The sequence below is a fragment of the Styela clava genome, chromosome 1, assembly GCF_964204865.1.
Source record: "Styela clava chromosome 1, kaStyClav1.hap1.2, whole genome shotgun sequence".
NCBI lineage: Eukaryota > Metazoa > Chordata > Ascidiacea > Stolidobranchia > Styelidae > Styela > Styela clava.
The window spans coordinates 17,813,024-17,839,098 of record NC_135250.1 but is presented as its reverse complement, the minus strand read 5'-3'; the positions used below and the strand labels follow the sequence as shown (position 1 = coordinate 17,839,098).

Below are 26,075 nucleotides of genomic sequence, written 5' to 3'. Positions count from 1 at the left end.
GTAACATTGGTGACAGGTTAGGGTTAGGCGATAATTTTTTTTCAATTTTCCTTATTTTAGTCCTATTATCAGTTCGAAGACTAGCCAAGAGTCTCCCGTAGTATTTATACCTAAAATTATGGCCGAACCCTAATCTAGTACACATATTACATTCCGATGTCCGCCATCTTGGTTCGCATACTTCGGGAGCCCCACTACGGTGCTTCTAGTGGGATCTCTCTGACTCTCTCAGTGTCGTGTGTCACGACTCAAATAAATTTATATACGCGTCAACTCGCAAATATACGTGTTCCACTTTCGAATACTAGCGAGGCTTATTGTGTAATTAGTATATCCATTGTAAGTATATACACTTTCATTAGTATATCTCACAATGGCGGTGCACAATGTATCATCAATATGAACTCCTTTGGTAGCAATATTGCTCTATAATAGTAACGAAATTAACTCTGCAGACATAGAATAGAGAGACTATTTCCATTGTTCAGGTATAAGGCTATTGCAGTGATTAAGTTACACCATCCATGCAAAGTTCTTTACACGTAATGTACACAAATATGATATACAAAGTTACAATTGCCTGAGATTCTCCCGTGGCGGATTCGCTACATAGTTTGTCTAGTTCCAACTTCATAGTACAGTATCATGAATGCTTCCTCTTGGTCCAGAAAAATTATCTTTCAATCAATCATTATATTTCGGTTCTGTGACATGTAACAACACATAAAATAAACAGACAAACAAAATGCAGAGATCCCTGAAAGACGAGCATAACTTAAAGTAAAGTTAAAAAAACGTACAAGTACGCGCTCACCCACCAAAATAAAAAATATTACCAACACACAAAAGAGTGAACGCGATTCAGAATCGGAATAACTATATAGATTATCATTACAAACAATTTGATTCCTATTTTTGAGTGTTTTAGACCTCACAAAGTGCCATACGTGCCCATTCATAATTATCGTTTTTTATTTATTCAATGGTTTATCCGTAAATATATAGTTTAACTAGGTTATTTTCTAATTAAAATTAATGTTACTATTAGCTAATCTATTATCGTCTATCGCAGCTTTTTCCGAACTGCGAACAAACTACTACTCATTGGACCAAATGACCATTAACTTATACTCAAATTTCGGAGACACAACTAAGAACTGAAAAATGTCCAGCAAAACCACGGAAACGAATCGACGTTCGCACTCGTGCTTGGAAATTTGTCTGCGTGAGCCGTGAAAAAGGTGTCTGAGCTGAGCGGTTTCACAAAATTCAATTGTTACATCACCGTTATATTGTTGTTGATTGTTCAATGTTACGCAAGTAAACATGGATGCCAATGCTAGGGAAAATCCATCTCACCCTCATTTCAGTGACAGCAACTGGCGGAAAGGACAAGTATTGTTTGGCGACAATATTCCACTTTCCATTATATCAAGTTTACACAAATGCATGGTACCGCACTACACCCACACAAAACAACACCGAATTCTCATATTTCGTAGCTATGGTTCAATTTGTATTCGAAATCCCAGACCGCATGCGGTTCCAAAACATATAAAATATGACATCATTTGATAGTGATTTGCTGTTATTTTGGAAGTAAGGTAACGTGTTAATATGCAACCGCGAGCGACATCTATATTTTTGAGAGGTAACTAACTGTTGTTGAAATCTACTTGCGTGAGGAATATGACGGCGAATCCCATCTACACTGACAGGATAATTTTTGTAGTGTTTTGTTTTCTGTCTGTAGGAGCCGCAAGTTCTGATACCATATTCGAACGCAACAACATAAACGTGACCATGGTTAATGAATTTTCTGGCGAAGATATAAGACTTGCATGCTTTACCGAAGAAAAGTATAACAGCCGTTCCGGAAAAGTTATTCCAGACGAAAGAAGAGTTTTGTGGGAATATACCAAAAAAAACTCTGATTCGGGTGAAGAGGGGAGGGCATTTTTCATCTCGAGGCATGTTGAGGTAAGCTAACTTTGTAACTGCTAAAAGTTATATGCTAAAGGGGCATCCACCCATCTGGATTTGGCCCTCATCTTGAATTGAAATACGCAGAAAACTGTTTTTGAATGATAATATTGCAGTTGGAGCTCCGTGGTAAAAGTGAAGTCCTGATGCCGGAGCTGCAGCTAAAGTTTGTGATAACCGTAACGTTGTAGCAGAAGCAATTACGTTAATTCAACAACGAGGCTCTCTCAGATTAAATAACCCATAAGCTTTGAAATTAAATTTTTGAAAATTTTATTAGCTTATTACAAGTATCTATTCTTCTTTCTGAATATTCGATGAAAAAGATTTTTGATTGGAGAATAAAACAAGAATAATTCGAAAGAGGCAAATCGCAGCCAAGAACACTAATATACTGTACTTGGAATTCCTTTTTTGTTGTAGCTTCCACCTTCAAAATACACCGAAAAGAAGGAAATAGATCACACATTATACACAGAAGGCGGAGAAGATGTTGGCGCAAAATGTATATTTCCATTCACAGCCTATAATAACAATACTAATACCAATGCAACACACTATACTTGTACTGCCTCAGGGAAAAAAGATGGCCGGTGTTGGTTGGTATAATTTTGTATATTCTGAACACTTGAAATAAAAGACCACTAAATCCAATTTTTATGGTATAATTGAGCTTTCGCACGACTGTTCAAGCTCAGAAACAGTGGCCTTTTTAGTGTGTTAACTATAACCCGAAGGCATTAACTTCTATCGCCCTTTTTGATTGTTTCTCTAGAGCAGTGTTTCCCAACCCGAGTCCGCGGTCTCAAATGAGTCCGCGGAGCATTTGAATGAGTCCGCAGCGAGCCAGAAATTCACTGCGGGTCGCAAACGCTTTTGCGAAACTTAACCATCAGCCAAGTTACGATTTACGTTAAAATTTACATAAAACATAAAAAGCATGTTTATTCACATAACATTAATCGAGTCAATAATTACTGGTTACTGAGTAGGACTGGGCATATATACTGTATTCGAAAATTCAACTATTAGAATAGCAATTTACTATTCGAAAATTTGGTAACAGGTGAAGCGACAGGTAACTTGCGCGTCGCTTAATCAAACGATTGGATTTCACAACTCACTTGCGGATTCTCGACGAAAACACGATTCGGCACACGCGTGGATAGCTAAGTGGCGTTTCTCGCGAGCTCGAGCAGCGAGGAATATTTTTTTTCTGGTGTCAATGGTGGCAACCTAAATTTTTCATATGAAAAAGCGGAAATACAAAAAATTAAAACGTAAAACACCATAAGTTTTGTTTTATGATGGTCCGCTACCGATGAAAATCGCTTTTTAGACAATGCAAATCGCAAAATTCCGGGTGATACCAAGGCATTTTCCCTTAGGATTCTTTGCTTTACTGCCTCCACATTGGGACGTACAGGACTGGAGCGCCATAACCCATAAGTGTTGTACGAACAGCTCAGATTTGTCGAATTCATAAAAATACGAATCAAAATAAAATATAATCCGACACTTTACCACGCATTTTTGTGTCCACGGATTGTCATGGTATTTTCTGAGTAGTATTGCTTTTATTTTGTCAACACAACCGCATATTATAATGATCACAATTAAGTTAATATTAAAGCAAGGCAATGAATATTTTTTTTTGATTTACTAATATACTTTAATTACGTTTTTAATAAGTACTAAATCAAGTTGTACTTTCTGGAAATTTAAAGCAGATAACAAATTCTCAAGATCGCAAAAAATATTTAACAAAACTAAATATAATTGGGCCATATATTCTCACATTAATATGTTCGCTACTTTTCGTGACATTTTGAAGAACTAATGCTTTCATCTTGTCATAAGTCGACGCAACCGCAAGCCATGAACACAATTAAATTAAAATAGAAAGACATTTTAAATTCTCGTCGTTATCATGAATTGAATATTGTGCGATACAAAAGGCCATTTATACACTAAAAAAGTCGGCTCTTTTGACAAACGCGTAATTGCGGCGAATTTCCGATTTTGAAATTCGTTAAAATTCTGCTGTGTTGGGTTTTATTACTTCTTCACACAGGATACGATTGCAATAAACGCACGTTGAGTCCGCAAAGGTTTTTGCCGGTGAGAAAATAGTCGGCGACCAAAAAAGGTTGGAAAACGATGCTCTAGACTCTAGAGTCTAATGTGTGAAATAACAATGTTTGTATTCTATATCGAGCGCTGAAATATTTAGGACTAGGTTATTAATCACGCACAGTAACTTAATTCACGCAAGCTTTACTACAGTTTTTATCTTTGGTTTCATACACAATATGCTAGGGTCATGTGTATAATTAGCTAACTGGGGCAAATTGTCATTTATACAGAATTGTAATATTTTCAGGTGTGGGACGGTACCGTTCCATCATAAACCCAGCACTTGGGGATTTTGCCCATGCGCCGCTCCCATTCCAGGCGTGACGTTATACGCAGAATATGGCACAGATCCTGGAATGCCTTGTGTCTTCCCATTCCATTATAAAGGTATGTCATTTTTTCGGTATATAGGTTTCTTCATTTATGCCATAATCAAAGAGCAAAAACTGGACTGTAACGTTGATTGCAACTAAAAAATAGCTGGTAAATTTGAAGTCATATCTTGTGACGACCTAACAAACGGGTGTCTCCAAAATGTCGTGCCCCACTTGTACCATCATTCTCACGTGTACCACGTGTCTCACTGTGCCACTTGTACCACGTGTCAAGTGGGACACGTGGTACAAGTGGGACACGTGGTGCTGTGGGACAAGTGATACACGTGGTACAAGTGGGACAAGTTGGGCGAGTGGTACACGTGGGACACGACATTTTGGAGACATCGCTTAACCAACCATGGAAAGGACGGACCAATAGGGTGATGGCATGTACGAATCCGTATAAGAGGACCTGGTATGAAAGAATTATATTATTTTCAAAATATTACTAACATTCCGCAGAAAAAGTTTACACCGAATGTACTCGCGAATTGGATGATGATGATCGTTGTTGGTGCGCAACTGTTAAATACAGAGACGATAAAAAGAACGATAAGTACGGCTACTGTCCGTGCGCGGGGCCTCCAAATCAAGGCGAATGGGGTACTTGGAGCGTTTGGAAGAAATCTGAGTGTGGAAAAACAACATACAGAACGCGGGAGTGCGACAAACCACCCGGGGTAAGTTATGGGAGAGTGATTATACTACACAAATTAAACTACTGATTTACCTACTTCCAGTCGGCTATAGCTATACTACGCAGAAATATCTGTTACCACTGTCTTGATCGGAGGATAAAGCAAGGCTCATTGCAACAGGGTTTTATTTTATATTCCAAACTTGCAATTGCCTTTAATCAGTAGTGGGGTTCAGCCGGTTCGCACCGGCTCTATAGAACCGTCTCACGGAATTTTATGAGATCAGCGAACCGGTTGGCCTTTCTGAAAAAAACATGACTTTTTGTAACAGAACCGGCTGAAAAATATGACATTTGTGTGATGGAACCGGCTAACAAAAAATTTGAATCGCACCACTGCCTTTAATCCATGCATTTTTGAAATATATATTGCAGATGACAGCCCAAATTGGACTTGGTCGTCATTTATTTTGTGATGGTTCGTCTTATGAATTCAAACTATTCACTTGCAAGGAATACGACGCTGGAAAAGATGATTTACACACAGTATCTTTGCAGGTATAATCATATCTTATTGCAAGCAATAATATATTTGTTGGTATCATCATTGCCATATCGTAAGTAGTATTGTGATATTTCGATCATAAAATTTTTCGGATGATATCAAATTCTGAGTGTTTTTGATACGACCTCATACATACTGAAATATCCTTCGCAAGTGTTCTTTTAAGTTTTGCTAATAGTGACACAAACAAATACTGAAAGTATTCGAGCATCAAGTGTAATACCAGCAAATTTTAAAGATTGAGTTCCAAATCGAGACGCCGCTGAATCATGTTGAAAAATCAAACTGGGATTTAGTCATGGGTTGACCCCTGTTATGTTAATCCAGTCTGTGTTCGAGTTATTTAGCCTTAGATGACTCAATTGACAGCGAATCCTCGAAAAAATTGAAACAATTCAATGTCAATAATACTTTTATATTAGAAACGAGCCCAAAGAGCAGGAAGAAAGCGGACAGATAATTCAGTTGCTATCAAATCAACAGTCGTGTATGATTCTGGATTATATTCGTGTAAAGTTACAAGCGAACATTTGAATATGTACGGTATTATAAATATGTTTTTATTCAACTAAATTCGAGTTCGAAAATGGCAGCTGTCAGTGTTAAACAAATTAAGGTAGTCCCGTAGTGTGTGTACCAGGTTAGGGTTAAGCTATAATTTTATTCCGATTTCCCTTATTTTAGTTTTATTACGAGTTCGGGGACTGTCTGTGTTAGCCAAGTGAATATTTCAGTCCCTTCACACAACTTGATGTATAGTAGGCAAACAAAATTAGGTACCTCCATATTGGTTGGTACACACACGTCTGGAGCGCGAATACCCTGTCAGTTTCCATATGAATTAAAGATTTGATAATGCGTAGTGTATACGAAATTCGAAGTTAATATATTAAAATTAAACCCTATCCTTGAATCAAAAATGCCTGCGTTTTGCAGTACATTTTTATGTGGTTATAGTCGGCAAAATATTCGATTTATTCAGTTTGAATTTTAGATGAAAAAAATATTAACTAAAATGGTAAACATTCCTGTGGCTGTTCGGTTTTGACAATTGCCTGTGAACATATCATTATACAATGCAAGTTAAATATTAGATCATCAGGCATGACATGTACTATTATATCTTCAACTTATAGAGCGAAATTTCAATATATAAATCCTCGTAAAACGATGGCGATGTATTTGGTTAACATTGTGGACAAATCTAAAGCTGAAACAATACTTCTTGGAGATGCGAACGAATACCAAACTCCGACAATGTATGGTGGATATAAATTGAAATATAAATGGAAAAATTGGGGACCGTGTAATCGATGTGGTTTGTGGGTCGGAGAACAGAGAAAAGGAGGTAATGTAATTTTTTCAAATATATTTTGTTTTATATACGATTTGTACACTGTACTTACCGTAGGAAAATCTGGTGGGTTAGAATAACTTTTATGATACGCCTAAATTGGTACTCCTGTAGTATGCGAACCAAGATGACGTACACCGGAATGTAGTACGAGTACCAGGTTAGGGTTAGGCCATATTTTTATTTCAACTTTCCTTATTTTAGTTCTATTACGAGTTCGGGGACTAGCCAAGTGACACCCGTAGTATTAGTACCTGAAATTATGGCCTCACCCTAACCTGGTACACGTACTACGTTCCGGTGTCAGCCATCCTGGCTCATATACTACGGGAGTACCCCTGAATCCAATACTCGACCTGAACTGAAAACCGATCGAGTTGTATCACGAGTACAAAACCTCTCTTTTTAAAATTAAAATAAGGTTTGAAATAATTTTGCATCCAGGCTTTTGTTACACACGAGACGTGAGAGGAAGTATAGACCTTCCGTGTGATTCTCCGTTATTAGAAGAAAGTCAAAGAGAAGCAACGAAATCTGCTCCAAATTATATAGCTTATAGGACATGCCATGTCAATTGCGTCAAGATTGAGAGGTGGTATATGGCTTTACCAAGTGAGTAACATGGCGTTATGAAACCCAGTTATTTTAGAAACACGGACAAAATGGCGGACAAGCTACGCTCATGACATACCAAAAGCATACGTTAGTACGTTAAAAATACAAAGCATCTTCAGTAAAAAGTATATATAATTGTTTGTCAAATATTTCCTATTACGAAATCCAATGAATTTTACTTACAAAAGGATTTGCTCACTGTATAGCTATGATCGATTGCTATCCACGACGCCCATGCTCCGGAACAAATTGCATAACCATTGCCAACATACCTATCGGAAACAGTTTTCATATGATTGAACGCTTCTTCCTGGGACACATTCTTAAGTTGTTCCGTTTTATATTGTGGAGTTGGAAGTTAGACATGATAGCAACAGCGTATAAAATTGTTCTATTGAAACATGACACAGGAAGGAAGCCTCCAGTTTTTCTCACGGCAGCTAGAAGAGTGGTCAATGTTCACTTTGGAGATAATGTACGCTTGGACTGTGATATAAATCGCTCCAATTTTCCTGCTTGGCAATACGACCACCCATCCGGTAAAATAAGTCAGCTAATTTACGTACATGGGAACACTGAAACACGCTATATCGATGCGTTTGGCAGATTGATGTTGGTGAATGCACAGGTAAATGCAGCTTGGTTAGTTTTGCATCATACCGTATACGTTCTATTTCCAAACCCATCGTCTCAATACTTTTTCAAACGAAAAAACTTTGTTGAAGATGTTGTGATTTTACTTTTACGAAATACTGTCCAACAGAAATAAATATATAATCGGCGATTAGAACATTCCGTGCAGCTTGAAAGCAGAGAAGTGAACCTGGAGTCACATTTATGTTTTCCACGTGAACATTTTGTCGTCGCGTAGCAGGAATAAAACTTAATTAGACTCCGGTTTGGTAGCCGGAGTCGACCATTCGAATGGTGGCTTATAATATGAAAAAAACTTTTCTCCATTTGTCTATATATTTTTTGTTTATTGTGGATTATCACGCCTTATATGAAAAGATAACTAAACCATATGGATTACCTTACTGATTTCCCATTTTATATATTATTGATATTATATAATATATTACGCAAATATTCGATGATATGTTGACCTCTAACCCCTTATTTGTAAAACTATTTTCCAAAATACATTTTGACTGATAGTATCTAAACACCAATTATATTGCAGAAAAGTACCGAAGGATATTACAGCTGTTTCATTAATAGAAAACTACGCCGAAATTATAGAATATTTGTAAGTGAAAATGTCAGTGATATGGAAGATGCAGTATCTAACTCTCCTCCTTATATAAGGATTGGTATTGTCGTCTTCATAATCGTTACAATAGCTTTGAAAGTTGCAACTACAAGAATAGAAAAATAGAGGCCAGTGATCAGTAACCCTGCAACAAACATACAGATCTGATTCAACAGTTGAGAACAGGGTATTATCGAAATTGTCCTCGGGTTCGCACCGTGCTCTTTTTATGATTTTTCCTGCGCAGATGATTCAATAACCCTATTATTAATTCGTATTTGTTTTGATAAAATATTGATGAAAAATATTTACTGTATGAATTGTATTGTTTATGCAAAATGCGGTTTATGAATAAAAGAGAAACTCAAAGCGGATCTGGTAATGACGAAAAATGCGAGTAGCAGCATTTGAGCCATCTCCACTACCCGTATCAAGAAGTAAAATCAGCTTTTGTTTCAGCTGAACAATGTTAGGATTAGTATGTTTTTATATTCCATAATTTGCTTTACATCTGTAATATACCACCTTGAATAATAGGGCTAAATTGTGCCCTGTTGCAGTAAATGGCAATTGCTTACCATGATACTTGATGGTGGTGAATCGATTGCCAGTCATGTTAATTAGTTGTGCAACAGTTTATTCGCGATGCAGTTACATCACTACAATTTAACTGAGAAGCTTATATTGGAAAACTATCTGTGCTGGGTTTCCGCTTTGAGACGATTCGTATTCGTCAACTGCCAGACAATAAAAAAAATGCGCAATAAATCAAAGAATGTCGGTGCGATTTCAAAGCAATTTCAGAAGAAAGCGCTTGTTTCTTCTATTCAAATAAAACTATTTCAGATAACAGGCGGCAATTGCTCGACGCTGCAGAGTTGTCCTAACATGGACCATAAGCGTCTTTCCTTGTCTTTTCAACCTTTTTCCTGGGGACACTCCTGGCTGGGGTTGTCATACTTCGTATTGGTCACAGTCTTAGAGAAACCAATAGTCTCGCTCAATTTTTTTTACTACCTAATATGTGGAGAAGTTTTACAACGATGTCATTATATAAAAGCTTCTTCCAAGTGCCAATATAATATCATTATTACTCCATTGCTGAAGCTCCATGTAACAAAAATAAAATTTTCAGCTCCTCCATGTATTTGATGGATCTATTTTTTTACCAACTTTATCTATTCTTTAGTTCTATTATTTAATCTATGCTTATTCCAAATTTAAAGAAAGTTAACGATGATGTGATGTTATACTATAAATGGAATCAGATTCGAAAATAAAAATCTACCGATCCTCGACCAACAGGGCGTCGAAAAAAGGTTATTTCAGAGCACTAGCAGTAAGTAGGGGAGGAGTCGAACGCGCGAAAGGCACGGAAGTGAAAAATAGAGATTTGATATAATTGTAAATCCAGGCCGCATCAAAATTTACCGAATTCACACGAAATAGGACCGGGGAGAAGGCTGCCAAAAAAAAGGTGGAAGTTTAAAAATGGCTAGCATGACGAGAGAAAATTAAAATTTGCTAGACAATTGTGACTTCGTGGGATTTCCTGGTCTTTTGTGTTTTTTCATTATGTATCATAAGCACTTCGCATTGAATGCATGTCGTGCAGAACAAATATATATTTTCTAGGTTAACGTTTTTGACTTATTACTGTTCGCCGTTTCCTTTATATATATATTAAGTAATATACAGTATATATTTCGTTACATCGAACAATCGCTTTGTCAGGGAAAAACAATTATGCTTTTCTTACAATTTTGCTCACGATAAATGTGCTCGAAAGTCAATACAACATCACATTAAACTACCTATAATTCTTGTTTCAGTGAGCCAGCTGAACAAAAGCTGTTTTTTATATTTAAAGTAATTTATTTGGCACGATGAATATTAATTAGAGTAAGAGTTTCGTCTTTGAACTCAAGATACTAGATTTACATATAAAATATGAAAATGATAAAATAAACAACAATATTTATAACATAGTCGAAGTGAATCGACGCCTAGGAAATTAGAAAGGATTTGCCGAGTCAATTTCTATCGAATAATATTCAGACTATCTATGCTGTACAACACGAGAAGGATAAGTAAGCTTTTGGTAGCAGTTACAAATTTTCCGTGACGTAGCATTATATTCTCAGTTCATAAATAACGATGTAAATTTTATCTGCAAATTGATATAAATCAGTTTAAATTAATGAATATAATATTAATCACAAATTTGTTATTTGCCGTCAACTCAAAGTACACAAAATTGTGCTAAATTTGTCAAGGCAAGCATAAAACAACGGAAATTGACAGTGTTGTGTAGCCGAGCTCATACACCATGCACGGTTAATAAGTAAAACTCAGGAATTGGTAATATTTGGTAAAACATAATTAAAGAACCTGAACCAATAACAATGATATACATTTGCATATTTTTGGGTGAAAAGTGTACAAATATGAAATAAAATATAGAAAAATATTTATACAAGCGTGTGCAATATAACAATTTTGAAAGAATACCCAATAACGTGATTTTAATATTATATTTTAAACAGATGAAGATTAGTGAGGAAATTTGAAGCGATGTACTGCTCTCAATTGCAGGAATGCATGAGAAAATTGCGTCCAGTCACCTGCAAAAAATAATTTCAATATCGATATTGCGACTTGAATATGAAAACTAAATCTTATATAAGGTACAATATATTCTTAGTAAGCTTCTTATACTCACTAGCTTGAGTAATATGCAAAGGAACAGATTAATGGGACCTCCTGTACCTATAATTTCGCACATTCTTGAAAATAAGCATACTGCTAATAGGTGCAAAAATTCAAAGATATCACCACTCACTCTAAATGGGATATATGTTAAAACCATATATTTTATCATCCGTCATCAATACAAATTATGAAATCTTGGTTCATTTATAAACTCATGAAGGATTATAATAAATACAGTGGCGCAGCATCCATCCCCGCAACCCCTGCGGTCGCGGGAGGGCCCACAGCGCAAAGGGCCTAAGCGGTTAGAATTTAGAAATTTAAGCCGCAAACCAAATGCTACAGTGCAAACCAAGTAATGCACATCTTATAACGTTGATGTTAGTTCTGCTCATATCGTTTTGTTACGTAACAATGCCAGGGAGTCGTCGATTTTCGACGTCTTGTGGTTTGATCGCACCAACAAAACTACGAAGGCTGTCAGAATGATGTCGAAAGCAAAATCTCTCAGTGGCGCACAGAAACGCAGAAAAAGAGGCAGAAGAGGAAGAACGTATGAAAAAAATTGAAGTTACCACGATAAACAGCAAATTTTAGGTTTCCATTGCCTTTTTATAGCGACATGTTATGCTTTTTGACGAAATAAAAAAAGCGTTCTTTTAGCTTATGTCCGAAAGTTTTTATGGTCATTTCAACGAAATATTTTTGCGGGGGGGGGGCACGAGAGTCTTGCTACGCCACTGATTGAATAGGTCGTTAATAGTAAGCCCGAATGACCCCGACCAAACCAAACATATCAGCTATTTTGACCCTTATTCAAGGCGAAATACTGAACACATACAAACGTATTTACCTAAAGACATATCCATATGCTTTTTTATTTCTTGTATATCACCACGCAGTAATACAGGACCACAAATGTTATGCTCTATGCAGCGTTGTGCGTATTCGTCAAGTCGCGTTGAACCTTTGCAGGCTGCATTTATCTGCAAAAAAATTGTAAATGCTTGTATTGTAAATAGGTCGCGAAACAGGTTACATCAGGGGTCTCAAACTCGCGGCCCGCAGGACGATAGCTTGCGGCCCCCGCCTTGATATGAAAGTTTAATGTTAGTGCGGCCCGTAAGTCACTCAGCTCAGTTAGAATGATTGATGCATTTAATATATGATCAGGACAAGTAGAGCAAAACAATATATTTTATAATCTATCCCCCGAAAGGAATATGCGGTACGGTAACCTACTAGTACCGTACCTGTAGGCATGATATTCGATGGACCTTTGACTCCGAAGAAAATTTTCTTATACTTTACCATTGCAAATTCTCGGTGCTTATTTTAGAGGTGGCTTCGCGAGCGGAAGTCTATAAACTGGGGTATATGTTTCACGTCATCATTTTATTTCAAAACATTCAACAACCTGTTTTTCAACAGTACCAGTAGATAATTTAAGCCTAGTCTATCACAGCTATTTCTAGACTAATTTTTGATTACGGCAATTAAGCTACGACGCCCAAGCAATCAGAATGATCATTGAGTTCTTTGATTCATACCTAAATTTCTGAAACACAACCCCAAACTAACAAATAGCATGCAAAAACGAGGTAATGTTTACAAACATGCTTGAAAATCTTCCTGAGTGACAAGTGTCTGAGCGTTTGCGAAAAATCCTTTTGTTACGTCACTTTTTGCGTCTCGCTGATTAGCCAATGTTACGGAATAAACAAGGAAGTAGATGCTCGGGGAAGGGTCCATCGCGGAATTACTTACATTTATGTTTTTGACATGTTTTGCGTAAAGAAAAACAGAGAAAAGGATTCAACTTTTTAAGTTTAATGCTTTCATTGTGAAAACCTGATGCGGCCCGGACTCACTAAGGCTCCGTCACGGCTGCCCTCAGGTAAATTGAGTTTGAGACCCCTGGGTTACATGCATGTAAAAAAATTTGTACGAAGTTTACTAGCAGCTGCTTTTTCCCTGACAATCGTTGGTTTTTACGCCAAGCGATAGTTGATACAGTAACTGCCAGTAACTAAGTTTTTTCTTAAGTAAGTGAATGTATATGAAAGTGAAATATACTTACTAACAAAATTACGTCGTTGACGTCCATATTTATTAAAGGTCTTGATGGCAAAACACCTTGACTTTTCAAATCTCGTTCAACTGAGGTCCAAGACACAATGCTTTTGAGAGATCTGAAATATTGAGATTTTTTATAATCAATGATGTAGATGTATATATATAGGACGGGATGCATCCGACGCCCAATTTTAACAAAGCAGGAACAGATCAAAAAATAAACAGGCCAGTCGTATATTACATGTTCAAGAAAACAATCCGTGGAATGTAGTTATTCGCGCATTTAGTAATAATGGATGCATCTTTACAAATCATATGAATCAAACGGTTTGTATTGTTCTAGAGTGTTTTAAAACTACCTTGCATGTACAGTTCTCAGAATTTATCTCCAAATTTAGCCTACAATGGAATCACAATAACGTTATAGTAAAACGAGCAATCCAACGTACAACATAGGCAGTAGCCTCACCTATCTAAGCTGATTGTATACGGCAATAATTTTTGAAGAAATCCTCTGTTTAACCAACTTTCATTCGATTTCAAAAATTCTTCCAAGTGTTCTGGATCGCCATCTAGTTGAATAAGTTTGCGCCATCCAGGAACAAGAGTGAAATTGTATTCAACGTCTCTGAAAATTGAACAAGTTTTCCATTTTTAATTCTAAACAGACCGGAATTGAAGAAAACACGTAGTTGAGTGGAATTTTTTCAACTGCAATATAATGAGAAGTAGGTTTTGCAGCTAAAATATGTATATATATCGGGTTAAGGTGGGGAGATTCAAAAATTGAGTACGAAGTTTGAACTGTACAAATTTGAACATCTCAATCACATACCGTACCAAAGGAGAACGTTATGACCAGTTGAAGTACGAGAATAACTAACAAGATGAACGTTATGTAAATGATAAATGGCCGAGAAAACCGCAAACGACTGGGATTTATGAGAATCACACCAAGTGTCACCAAATCCAGAAACTGTATTGAGATGTCGGATACTTTCCACATAATTTGACCATGGTATAGACAGGTTTCCTCATTGCCTGGTGCTATATCGCATATAGACTTACTTATATACGTCATATAAAGACGTTGACACATCATATGGTGATCCAGCATCTTTCCTGTCATCAACTTGTTGTAAAATCCACGTTGTTCTGCGTAAAATCATCCTTTCATTAAACTTCAACCACAAAGAAGAATAATAGCAAGAAATACTTTGTTCAATCTTTGCATGGCATTAGCAATGCGAGAATCACGTCATAGCGGATCGTTCCATCAATTGCTTATATTTTTTTTTTATTCATTCAGCGATCGTCTTCTACGCAGAGTATCAAAACTTGGCTCGAAACCAGGCCACTGATTCCGATTTTATTTCTTAAATTTTGACATCCATCCGAGGTTTTTGCAATACAAAAAATATGAGTCAATTTTGATATTACCTGTATGGCCATTGGCCAACTAAGACAACCCAAGCAGCAAGATTGAAGGGTGGAAAATCAAAGGATTCATCCAAATCTTTGTACTCGGATGCGGAGAAGAGTTGTTTCTGCTGGTCTTTCCTACAGAATATTATTCTTGTTGTAACCTGCAGAACATCAATGTTAATATTAGAAATACCATTTAATTTGTCTTCTGTATTATCTGTTGCACATACGACGTTGTATTCGTTCGAATCCATAATTAATCAAAACGTAACCTAATGGTGAGAAGTAATTTAAAATTACAGTGTACAAAATATTCTTTTCAATAAAATTTTGACCTAGTAAGGACACGCATACTCACTCCGGAGTAAAGTATACTCATCTCTTAGGTGTTGCATTACGTGCCAACAAATGTCGAGAGTTTTGAATAGTTCAGAACAGTAATTCATAGAATAAGGTTGCAGCAGGATATGGGTCATAACCGGGTAAGAGTGGGTCGGGTATGGAAATCCCGTCCAGTACCTATGTGGACTCCCTACAACAGCCGTCCCGACCAACAGCAGGCTTATTTACTCCAACCAAAAGAAAATGATACATTTATATAATAGTCTTTAATCAAAAGATACTAAAATCAAATACAAGAACAAAGTATTCTCTTAAATATCTCACCTTCACTATTCCAACTAGTCTTTGCATTTCTTGAAAATTATTTTTAACAAAACGAAACAATTCCGAATTACAAAGTTCATGCAACACTGCATCACATGCTTCTACTATATCTTGTTGGTATAATGGCTCTGAAAATAAAAAATGAAATAATTATAAAAATAATCAAAATACATCCCATTGAGAAGTAAATATGTATAGATTTTATCCAATGCGGTCGTTGAAACTTAAATAGAATCAAGTATATACTGGAAGCGCAAAATGTATTGCAATATAATATGAACTTTATTTAATTCAAAGTTGCTTTTATCGATTCACGTTAAGTTGAAATAGATTTTTGTGTTCCTTGTAAAACGTAAACTCATAAAGAGATCAAAATCATGCAATCATGTGGTTTGGCCAATCATATTTTACCTTTATTATATAGAAAAAGAAACTTACTATTGATTGAACTTTCAGGTATTGCTTCCATGGCAATAAACTCTTCCGGCTTTTCGTTTCCAGACGACTTTGATTTACGTTTTAACAGCGGGGTATTTGCTTCATTGACCAGATTGTTTGATCTGAATTGAATTCCATACGTTAGACGTTGAAATAACATAGCCGTCATAGCGATATCTCAGTTTTAATTATCAGCAAGCTTTGTGATTATAGTTTGTGTTTACACAAGCTCGGAGAAAAGAAAACACTGCCCAACTACTTAAATGTAATATTCCCGAATAGATTGCATCAAAATCATGATATATACCAAGTTCTACTATTGATATATATATCTAATACCACCAATGCGAAAAGGAAGAAATTTGGGAAATAATTCGATTATACAAATCCCAAAAACGTATATTTCGAATAATATAGGCCAGCGTTTCCCAAACTTTTTCGGTCACGGAACACTTGCACTTTTTATCTCGCTTTGCGGAACACCAAAAAATGAAACTTAAAAATGATAAAGATTGTGTAATGTAGCGGTTCCCAATGGGTTCGCCGTGGCGAGTTGTCAAATGCGCCGCGGAAACTAACAGAATTGTGTTAAACATACCTAGTATGATTGATTATTTTACATATTGCATTTATTATAAATGTTCTATTGTTTCTTACTTTAAATAGTGTGTATATTGATCAATTCATGCATTCTACCATTCTATGTCGTTTACTTTCAGTTACTTAGTGCAGGGGTTCTCAACCTTTTCTCTGTTAAAGGATATGAGAAAAAAGCAACACACGAAAACTCGACTGTCATCCAAGTACCCCTGGAAATCTTCTCGTGAACCCCAGGTTGAGAACCCCTGAGTCTTAGTGTTTGCCTCTAATGTCACGTCTAATGAAGATAGAAGTACTTGTCGCAATTTCGCGAGCTGCAGACCTCGGTTAACGAAAATGCCATTACCCCACCCTAGTTAGTCCGCTTTAGGCCGACGGGTGTCTCCAAAATGTCGTGTCCCACTTGTTCCACGGGTCCCATTAAATATTTATAATAAAAAATTCCTATTTTAAACTTTTTAATTGGAATACATACATTAAAAATATATCGATACCGATTTTATCGCCGATATCGGTTCCGATCCGATATATACACGGCTATATTCCGGCACTGTGATAACCCTGTCATAACATGAATAACCAAAATGTTTGTGTGAATGGAAGCGCGACCCGCGGTTTTACTCAGTTATCTTTATCAGGCCTTCCTGTATTAAAGGTTGCATAGTCTTGGTTTAACTACTTAAATCGATTGCACCGTAAATTGCTTTGCAACCTAGTAATGTTTCGCTGAAAGACTTATTTATTTAAACAAATTATGGTAGTTTCCGCAGACGTGCTGTTGCGCACAAGTGTACGGATTGTGACGTCCACAAGTAAATGGAATATAGTGTTTAGTAATTGTCATACACAGTGTCGCACAAGTTTCAAGAAATTCAAGAATAGCGATATTTTAGATTGCTCGTGTTTAGATAGACTGATAGAGCAAGTTAGGTTCGTCAGATCGATCCAGTATTACAGTTCATCGGAATGAATTTGGAAAGCAGAAGAAAACAGTGCTCTATATGTGAAACGCCATGCAAAGCTTCTTTCTATTGTTGGAATTGCTGTTCCTCGGAAAGGGATATGACTTTGATGCTGCCTTGACGCGTATCTTGAACGAGTTTGAGTCATCAGGCATGTCGTCTAATGTCGGGATGAAAGCGGTGCAACAGGTATGGATTAATTAATTTATCATCACAATCCGCGTCGCGTTTACTACTTTGTATAATGTTTCAGTGATTCGATTCAATTTCAGTCATGGTATGGTTTCCAATGCTAACCTAATGGGACAAGTGTGGGACATGCGGTACACATGGGACAAGTGGGGCACACGTGACAGGTGGTACACGACATTTTGGAGACACCGTAGGCCGACGGTGACGGGATATCGAACGGTAATTGGGCGACAACTCCACGTTCCAAAGATCGCCATGGCGACCATTTTAGACGTATTTTTGATTCCCTTTCCACGGAACACTTCGAAGACGCCCACGGAACACTATTGTTCCGGGAACACAGTTTGGGAAACGCTGATATAGGCAAACGCCAGATGATATTCGAATACAAATACTCAAGTCCTCTCTTGCTTTTTGGGGGATTGACTGAATTCTCACGATGTGTAAAACAATTGTTTCAGTTATATTTCAGTCACGTAACGGGTGAAAATACATTCGATGATGTGCCATGCACCACTTTGAATAATGTATTTAAAGATAGTGTCATAAGCTCTTGGCATTTAAGTTGTCATCCGTAACTCTTTGCTCATAGGTAAATCGCATTTATGTTTGGTTAAGTAGGCGGGATCTTACTTCGAGCGAGTTCTCTTGATAAATTATCACCAAATAATACAGAGCAGAATATCAAAATCACATACCCAGCAATATTATCTTTTGAAATTGTGCGCAGAGGACCATCAACCTCTTCAATATTATCAACGTCTATGGCAACTATAAATTCAGCAATGTATTATAATTATCACATACATATTGAAAAAAAGGCAATAATTTTTTTAAACGTAGTTAGACCAACTCATCTTTGTCATATAATAAAGCGATGTTCAAATATGTGGACACTAAGGTCAAATGACTATCTTGGCAAGTATATTTGCAGCCAAATAAAATTAAGGCGGGGCACGTTCAGGAATAGGGGAAAAAACAAGGTATTAGCCCTCTATTCGTGTCCAGTTCCATTTCATTGTCCCGTTGACGTTGAATTTGTGTACAAAATCTTACAAACTAAACTAATTACAGAAATATTATAATAATTTTCACCATCTGAACGTGATAGTCGATCCCGCTTAGCTATCATTCCAAAAAGATGAGATTTCTCTTCCGCACTCATAGCTGGTATAGAAAACGGAACCTGGGATAAAAGTAGAAAACTTGTTGCATCAGGTATCAATGAGAATATAGTCATCGATGCAGTTATACTGCAAAATGTTGGAATATGTCCTTTTATGAAATGTAAAGCTTTAAGTATGCCCAAATAGTCAAGGTTTTGGGATTATAAGTCCCTTGAACACTTAATTTATTACTGCGTGGATCTTGCTTGAACTATTCTCCAATTGGAGTGTGAACACTTTCACGCAACGAGAGAAGAGATTTCAAATATCTGCGGCATTAAACGACACTTCAAATTTGGGATATTCAAAAGGAGCTGTATTTTCTGAGAATAAAAAGAAATTATGATTCCCTTCAATAAAACCTACTGTCCAGACGTTTTCAATTATAATGAACATTAGGCTATCATTTTCTTACTTGAATCATTTGTTTCAAAAATTTGTGTCCACTGATATTAATTGCTGGAAATTCTGATTGTATTCCCATCTCTAATGCATCAGACACAGAATATGGATCAATCGCAATGATTGAAACAAATCTACGAAAAGAAAATTTGTGAAAAATGAAATAATAAAAAGTAGAAAGGTAGTGGGCTCAATAAAACTTGGCGGGAGGAAATTGAAATGCGCAACAGTGGTGGCTCGTTATGACACCTATTCGAAGATCCTTTTAGGCCGTATAGACACTAATCCACACCTTGTATTGTTGGTGTTGTAACCGCATGCATGCCCGGTCAATTAAATCGAGTCCTTGTACTTCAAAAATTTACAAGAGCGCAAGTGATTGCACATGCATCTTGGTGCAAAGAGCGCTCAGTGCCGGCCTTAGGCCACTGAAACCTATGCGGCCAGAGTGGGACCCGCACTTCCGTTGGATTTGCGCTAATTTTAGTCCAGGTGATACACTACATCTAGGTCACGGGTGGGCAACATACGGCCCGCGGGCCGCGTCCGGCCCGCGACGAGATTTTGACCGGCCTGTTGACTGTACATCAGTGATAAATTCATTATATGTTTTTGGTCTCTATTTTTTGTTTAAACTCAATGTAAGTTCAAACTTTACTTTAAATGCGATTTATAACTTCCTTTCTTGCATTAGCGAATAAATATTTGATTAAGATATTGAATACTATTCATGTTATAATCCGGCCCACCGAGGACTTCATTTTCCCACATCCGGCCCGCCGACTAGAGAAGTTGCCCACCCCTGAATTCTAGGTGGTGATTTTCGAAACTACTTTATCGCGATAATAATATTCTCAATGTGGTATTTTGTGAAAAGAGCTTTTACCTAAGTCCAAATGGTAACGAGAAACCATTCTAGTAAAATGTCGCAATTTGTTACAAATTATAAAAATCTTAAATAGATGAATAGATTGTGCAACATACCTCGAATTTGGATCGGACAAAAGTATTTTGATTGCTTGAAGTAAAGGAGCGATATTTTGTTGTGGAAGTTTATCCAGATCATCAATAAAAATTGCGATCACGATTCGCCGTTGCTCAAATAACTCCATGAAATGTACAAGTCTGGATAAATGTCTGAATACATTGAGTATACATTTATATTTCAACCGTAAATACACTCTGTGGGCTCCCTGTATTTTATATGATGGAATGCTAAATAGGATAGGATAGGCAATAATGGTAATCTTTTCTCCGTAAGGATGGCGATTGAAGCACTGAAGTTCCGTAATTGAATCGAAGAAAACAGTAGAAAATTTTTTGTTCAGAAATCTACACAATGGACATTTTAATCCAGTGCTATTTCTTACCTTCCTTAAAATATAAACAATTACACCCGGCTTGATAAGCGAGATGCTATCGCGTGTGTATTTGATAACTTTACAATTTCTATTAATTAATGTATATGAATTAGAGACATAAAAGCGTCCAGGGACTGAAAAGGACTGGATAAAACGTGTAAGCATGCGATGCCCACTTGCGCACCCTGAAATTTTAAAGGCAAGTCGTAGACCAACGCTGCACTTTGCCCCCATATAGTAAACAACACTATATATATATATATATAACATAAAGTTTGCGCTTATTCATATAAAAAAGATGCAAGCGGCTGTTAAAAATCAATCAATATTTTACTCACTTTATTTCGTCTTTTATTTTTGCCATGACACCAAGTTCTTTTGAAAAATCTGGTTTTGATAAAATTTTCTGAATATGTGCTTTTTGTGAGTTTATTATCTTCAAGATAACTGGCAAAGTATCTTTTAAAAATGCAACAATAGGAACAGATAGAATAATTGATCCAATAGCCAATGGATGTATTGTTTTATTATTTCCGAGTGAAGGTGGTGCGGTTCCAACGGTCCCGTTCAGATCTCTGGTGTATATAAAAGATAGTCTTTAATAGCTTCAAATTTACGTAATAATCGCCGTCGTTACTACAAACTAAACCAATGTTGGCAGTAGGCTTGCACGTAATTGACAAAAATCAATTCCGTAATTACGGCAAAATCGATTACGTAATGACCCCGTAATTGCGATATTTTTTCACACATTTAAACCTATCATAACAACCAATTGAATCCACTTCATTTTCGATTGGGACATCGAGTTTGGGTTTTCATATTCCTGGCAGTACTACACGCCGGCGACAGATGTTAAGACAAGAGTGAATTCAAATTAATTTTATTCTGATTTTTATCTTTTGTGCTAGCTTTGATTTCCTTTATCACCTTCGCAAATTAACCGTCCCAATTTTATGCGATCAATTTTATCATTACCGACACTGGTATACGGATATTTATGAAACGATAGTTGACTTTTTTAAAATCGTATTAAAAATAAATGTCGGGTTTCCAATTTATCAATGCCACGACGAGAGTATTCTCTCGTTTGATTATACTTGCGCTTGCCTCGCGACGAAGACTTGTTATTGCACCGTTTTTAACATTATTCGACTTTACTACCTAGTCAGCATTTTATAATAATCATTGATGCCGACTTATTGACGTTATTCCGATTACCAATTCCGAAAATTCCAATTCCGAAAATGGTTCTCGCACAGAATAAACACACTGGCTCATACTTGATATTTGATAGTAGTTAAATTGAGAATATTGAACTGTTGAAACAAAAAAACGATTGTCGAAATTCTTAAATCTCGTTGCCTTGGTTAAATATAATCCAATGATCAGGACATTTTCAATTAAATACTTCACAAAGATAGTTATACATTAAACATTTAGGCTACAATTTAGCTTTTTTTTTTAAATTTTAATCATGCATTGTGGTGGAGAAATCCCACTATTTAAATACGGGTAACTATAGAAATAGAATAGGATTCTGGATTCGATTCAAGTATTCTAAAACAGTGGTTCCCAACCGCCGGTCCGCGGACGGTCAACGGTCCCCAAATGATTTTTACCGGATCGTGGGAAATCCCGTCATATTGTTGTTTCTCTGCCGTCTCAATCGCTTTACCGATGCCGAAAAGACGAAGTTGCGTTGGTTCATTACGCAATTTTTTTCCCGTCGTCATATTGCTGTTTGATAAGCGCGACATTAATTATCACGGTGACGTATTGGCAAGAGAGAGAAAAGTGAGAAAAACGGCTGCAAATACCGAAGCTCTAACTTCTTCTACTTTTTAAACTTTCACTTTTTACAATCGACGGAATTGACTGCTTTGAAGAGAGCTCGTTTCAATCGTGAAAGTGCTCGACCAATATTTACGACTTTACGTAATTCGTAACTTCCCTTCCGTAACTCGAAATAATTCCGTAATTCCGTAAATCTGTAAATTACGTGCAAGCCTAGTTGGCAGGTAACATTATTTTCATCAAATAAATTTTCACCATCAAATAAATTTTGGTATTCTATATATATAAAATATATCCACGCTATTTTCAGCTAAAAAGTTGTTCATTTTTCGCGAAAACACATCAGACTGTAATACTAATATATATATATTGTATTTTTACTTGAATATCAATAGCACATCAAAGTTTAGAAGTTGATAGGTAATTAGGGATCGAATACGATATATGAATGTTTCATCTAACACGTAAAATTTAAATCTCTTATATGCCCAACTTTATTCAATAAAAAGAAATGAATTCACTTTTCATATTCCTCCAAAAGGTATGCTTGCCGGTTGAAAGCAAATGAAAGTAGTGAAATCCCACATCCGAAGGCTGCAAGAATAATGAAGATGAAGACAGAGTAAACAGGAATCTTGCTTCCACATAAAGTCTTTGGACTGAAAAAAAAATTCAAAAAACCGATAAATAAGTTTTATAGGAGTTAAATTTTAAACGAAGGGATTGGTGTTTAGATATGCATAAGTAAATAGGATATTGAGGCCTGAAATCCACAAAAAATTACATTTTGACAAAGTTGTGATGTAATGGGTCGGTCACGATTTTAGAGATTATTGTGGTCTTTAATACGGGCCAATCAGACTGCTTTGCAATATGCGACATTGCTTGGTGATATGGCAAGAATTTTTTATAGCATAATTTACACGTAGAAGAATGGGTTATAAATGATGTAACTGTGACTCATACATACTAATACCAAATATTCATTTCCAATTCATGGGATTTTCATAAATTTATTCTTACGTAAAACGAATCTTATCTCGCTTGCTTGAGGTGTAGCATTCTAATTTCATTCTTGGAGGATGTTTTGCCCGAAATATAGCGGACGGAAGAATTCCTATTCCCATCTCGACCGCTCCTACCAAACGTGTGACAAGTCCTGCCCATAAATGATCCGATCCTGAAACGAACAATACGATGTTAGGGTTTCAAAAATGCAACGTAGGGGTGTACAGAGAAGGCAAAATGATATATTGTATATATATTTCTACAAATTAAACACCAGTATTTTTCAAAAGCGGGTTTTTTAATAAATTAATTTGCAATTACTACAGGCTGGGCAGTGGGCACCGTGACGCGTGGGTATGTCAATTGTGGGTTCTTACCAAAACTATATTTTTGTATGAATAACGGTTATGCAATAAAAATATTTTTATATTATGACGAATTGCTCTGATTACATTTTTCTCAAAGTTTACCTGCATATTCCAGCGCGTTAAAATAAGCTGGAATAAAACGAACTTCGTTACTTCTCTTTAGCGCTTCCGGTGGATCAAAGAAGATGAGGCGCCATAACATCCAAATGCATAGAAGAGGCCTTCCTTTTGTGATTGGATACCGACGGGACTTTTCAATTAAGACGTCTGGAAAATATAAGAGTAATTGATGGGATAGTGCATATTGTTTCGAATAGCGGAATATTCCTAAATGGAGCAAACTAAATTTAGAGTATCTAACAGCATCTTTCATAAGCCATCCTTGCCTTGGCACAGGGCAGGCCCCCACTAATGCGGAGTCATATGCGAAACGGGCCTAGTCATGATATAGATAAGGATATCAACTGAAAACGAAGATAATATTTATGATAATGACCAAGGTAGGCCGTGAAGAAGGCCATTGATTGTTTGTAAAATGCGAAAGAACATTCTGTATTTTTTTTAAATTTTACTTTAAAGGGGTAACTTTGCTGTGACTATCGTATTAATGTTACCAACATTTCCAGGCTGAATTCTCATATATTTTTTTACTATGTACCCATTTCTAACACATATATATTTGTACGTTTAGTACGTCTGTTTACGCAGATTTAAACTCTCCCGTCCGGAAAACAAACTAAACACTGTAATTACAAGAGGGCGAAAGACCGCATTGGACTCCACGGCAAAGGCAATTTACCGACCACGCAACATTTATTTTTTGTCATTCGATGCTTTAACGAAGTTGAATAGCTCAATAATACAAATGCTTACGCGCAACTTTTTACGCCAAGTTATTCATATCCGTTCATGCAACCAATTGCAAAGGTAAAATAGACTCATCCGTTCATGCGAGCAATTGCAGAAGCAATATAGACTCAGGGAACCATTCTTCAGTGTATAAATAATGGAGTTTTTAGGCTAGTACCTTTTACTTACCTCTAATTTTTTTCATTAAATACGATTTTCCACTCCCCCATCCAGCGAATATACCAACATTAGCAGGGGTGTCAAGGCACGTAATTGTGCTTGCTAATATATCGGCGTACATGTCGTATCCTAGCATTGAGGCCATCTTGCTGGCTGATTTCAAATCCTGGTTGGACATATATGTCGCCCCTCGTTCTGATTTTGGAGACGTCATGGTGAAGATAACCAGAACAACTTACTCTTGTTGCCGACCAGTTATTCAGATATTACAATTTGCATATTAAATTTCCTGCATTGCCAAACGTAGATATTTATTTCAATGCTCTATATTTACTAGAAAATTAAAGAAAACAATAATACCTTTGGGTTTGCTCCAAACAGTCAAGCTGTTGTGAATCACTGATACCAACATACATAGCGTGCATAAAGAAACTGTTCTGAAGCCGATGACTCAATTAACCTATCAAGATCTGACTACAGTACATATTTAGGTTATGTAGTGGGGTTTAGTAGATTACGTATGGCTATTTTCCGGCTGTCTGTAGGCTGTAGCTCTGTTTTCTCCATTTATTCCGTAAAGTGTCAATCTGGCCTTTCAACGTCCGAAGATTTGCACATACGTTGATTAGTAGCGGAAATTTCCAAGAATATATATATACTTATATAGCATTATATATCATATAGAGATTATAAGGCGAAGTGAACATTTAACGATTTAACTGGACAAAAAATTCGCGTCATTTTCTGTTCTCTTACAAATTTAACGTCAATAATACAGTAAAATTATTGCAACTAATTCGACCATTTTCAGCTAATTCTAGGTTGGTTGTTGCCCTTCAAACAATCCTGCGATAGTAGTAGTAGCTTGAATTACAGCATGACTAAATAATATTCGTATTTGTATTCACGAGCAAAGGCTACTGAAGGAAACAAAAGTCCATGGCTTTTGTTTCG

At 36.5% G+C, this 26,075-nt stretch overlaps 2 protein-coding genes across 4 annotated transcripts; one reads left to right on the top strand and one right to left on the bottom strand.

The window, feature by feature from the left end:
* The first annotated feature begins 1,513 nt into the window (after window positions 1-1,513).
* On the top strand, window positions 1,514-9,321 carry LOC120339872 (uncharacterized). 2 transcript variants are annotated; one of them, XM_039408109.2, is made up of 11 exons: window positions 1,514-1,651; window positions 1,754-1,980; window positions 2,407-2,582; window positions 4,367-4,506; window positions 4,959-5,176; window positions 5,569-5,691; window positions 6,121-6,236; window positions 6,835-7,046; window positions 7,497-7,664; window positions 8,078-8,295; window positions 8,851-9,321. In XM_039408109.2, exons 1-11 carry the CDS (start codon window positions 1,618-1,620, stop codon window positions 9,043-9,045), a joined length of 1,827 nt encoding a protein of 608 aa, XP_039264043.2. In that variant the 5' UTR covers window positions 1,514-1,617; the 3' UTR covers window positions 9,046-9,321. The 2 variants fall into 2 exon arrangements, with proteins under 2 accessions (XP_039264043.2, XP_039264035.2); XM_039408101.2 differs by having other exon boundaries at window positions 1,587-1,980; window positions 8,851-9,319.
* A 1,452-nt stretch (window positions 9,322-10,773) lies between these two features.
* Window positions 10,774-25,587, bottom strand: LOC120348545 (NTPase KAP family P-loop domain-containing protein 1-like). 2 transcript variants are annotated; one of them, XM_039418701.2, is made up of 18 exons: window positions 25,482-25,587; window positions 25,131-25,410; window positions 24,195-24,359; window positions 23,740-23,896; window positions 23,238-23,375; window positions 21,258-21,494; window positions 20,543-20,695; window positions 19,572-19,692; window positions 19,086-19,176; window positions 18,689-18,761; window positions 16,237-16,358; window positions 15,799-15,926; window positions 15,148-15,293; window positions 14,776-14,862; window positions 14,177-14,335; window positions 13,712-13,823; window positions 12,485-12,617; window positions 10,774-11,543 (listed from the first exon to the last, which is right to left on the bottom strand). In XM_039418701.2, the coding sequence occupies exons 2-18, from the start codon at window positions 25,333-25,335 to the stop codon at window positions 11,473-11,475; spliced, it is 2,298 nt and encodes a 765-aa protein (XP_039274635.2). In that variant the 5' UTR covers window positions 25,336-25,410; window positions 25,482-25,587; the 3' UTR covers window positions 10,774-11,472. The 2 variants fall into 2 exon arrangements, with proteins under 2 accessions (XP_039274635.2, XP_039274634.2); XM_039418700.2 differs by lacking the exon at window positions 25,482-25,587 and having other exon boundaries at window positions 25,131-25,461.
* Window positions 25,588-26,075: the final 488 nt, after the last annotated feature.

Bases quoted from the DNA above. Each gene is read 5' to 3' on its own strand.
- LOC120339872 (XM_039408101.2), top strand. From the start codon at position 1,690: ATGACGGCGAATCCCATCTACACTGACAGGATAATTTTTGTAGTGTTT. The intron at 4,507-4,958 runs GTATGTCATTTT...AACATTCCGCAG, and splicing joins CTTCCCATTCCATTATAAAG to AAAAAGTTTACACCGAATGT. The intron at 8,296-8,850 runs GTAAATGCAGCT...ATTATATTGCAG, and splicing joins TGATGTTGGTGAATGCACAG to AAAAGTACCGAAGGATATTA.
- LOC120348545 (XM_039418701.2), bottom strand. From the start codon at position 25,335: ATGACGTCTCCAAAATCAGAACGAGGGGCGACATATATGTCCAACCAG. The intron at 12,618-13,711 runs GTAAGTATATTT...ATTTTTTTGCAG, and splicing joins TCAACGACGTAATTTTGTTA to ATAAATGCAGCCTGCAAAGG. The intron at 11,544-12,484 runs GTAAATACGTTT...TATTTTTTGCAG, and splicing joins GCATATGGATATGTCTTTAG to GTGACTGGACGCAATTTTCT.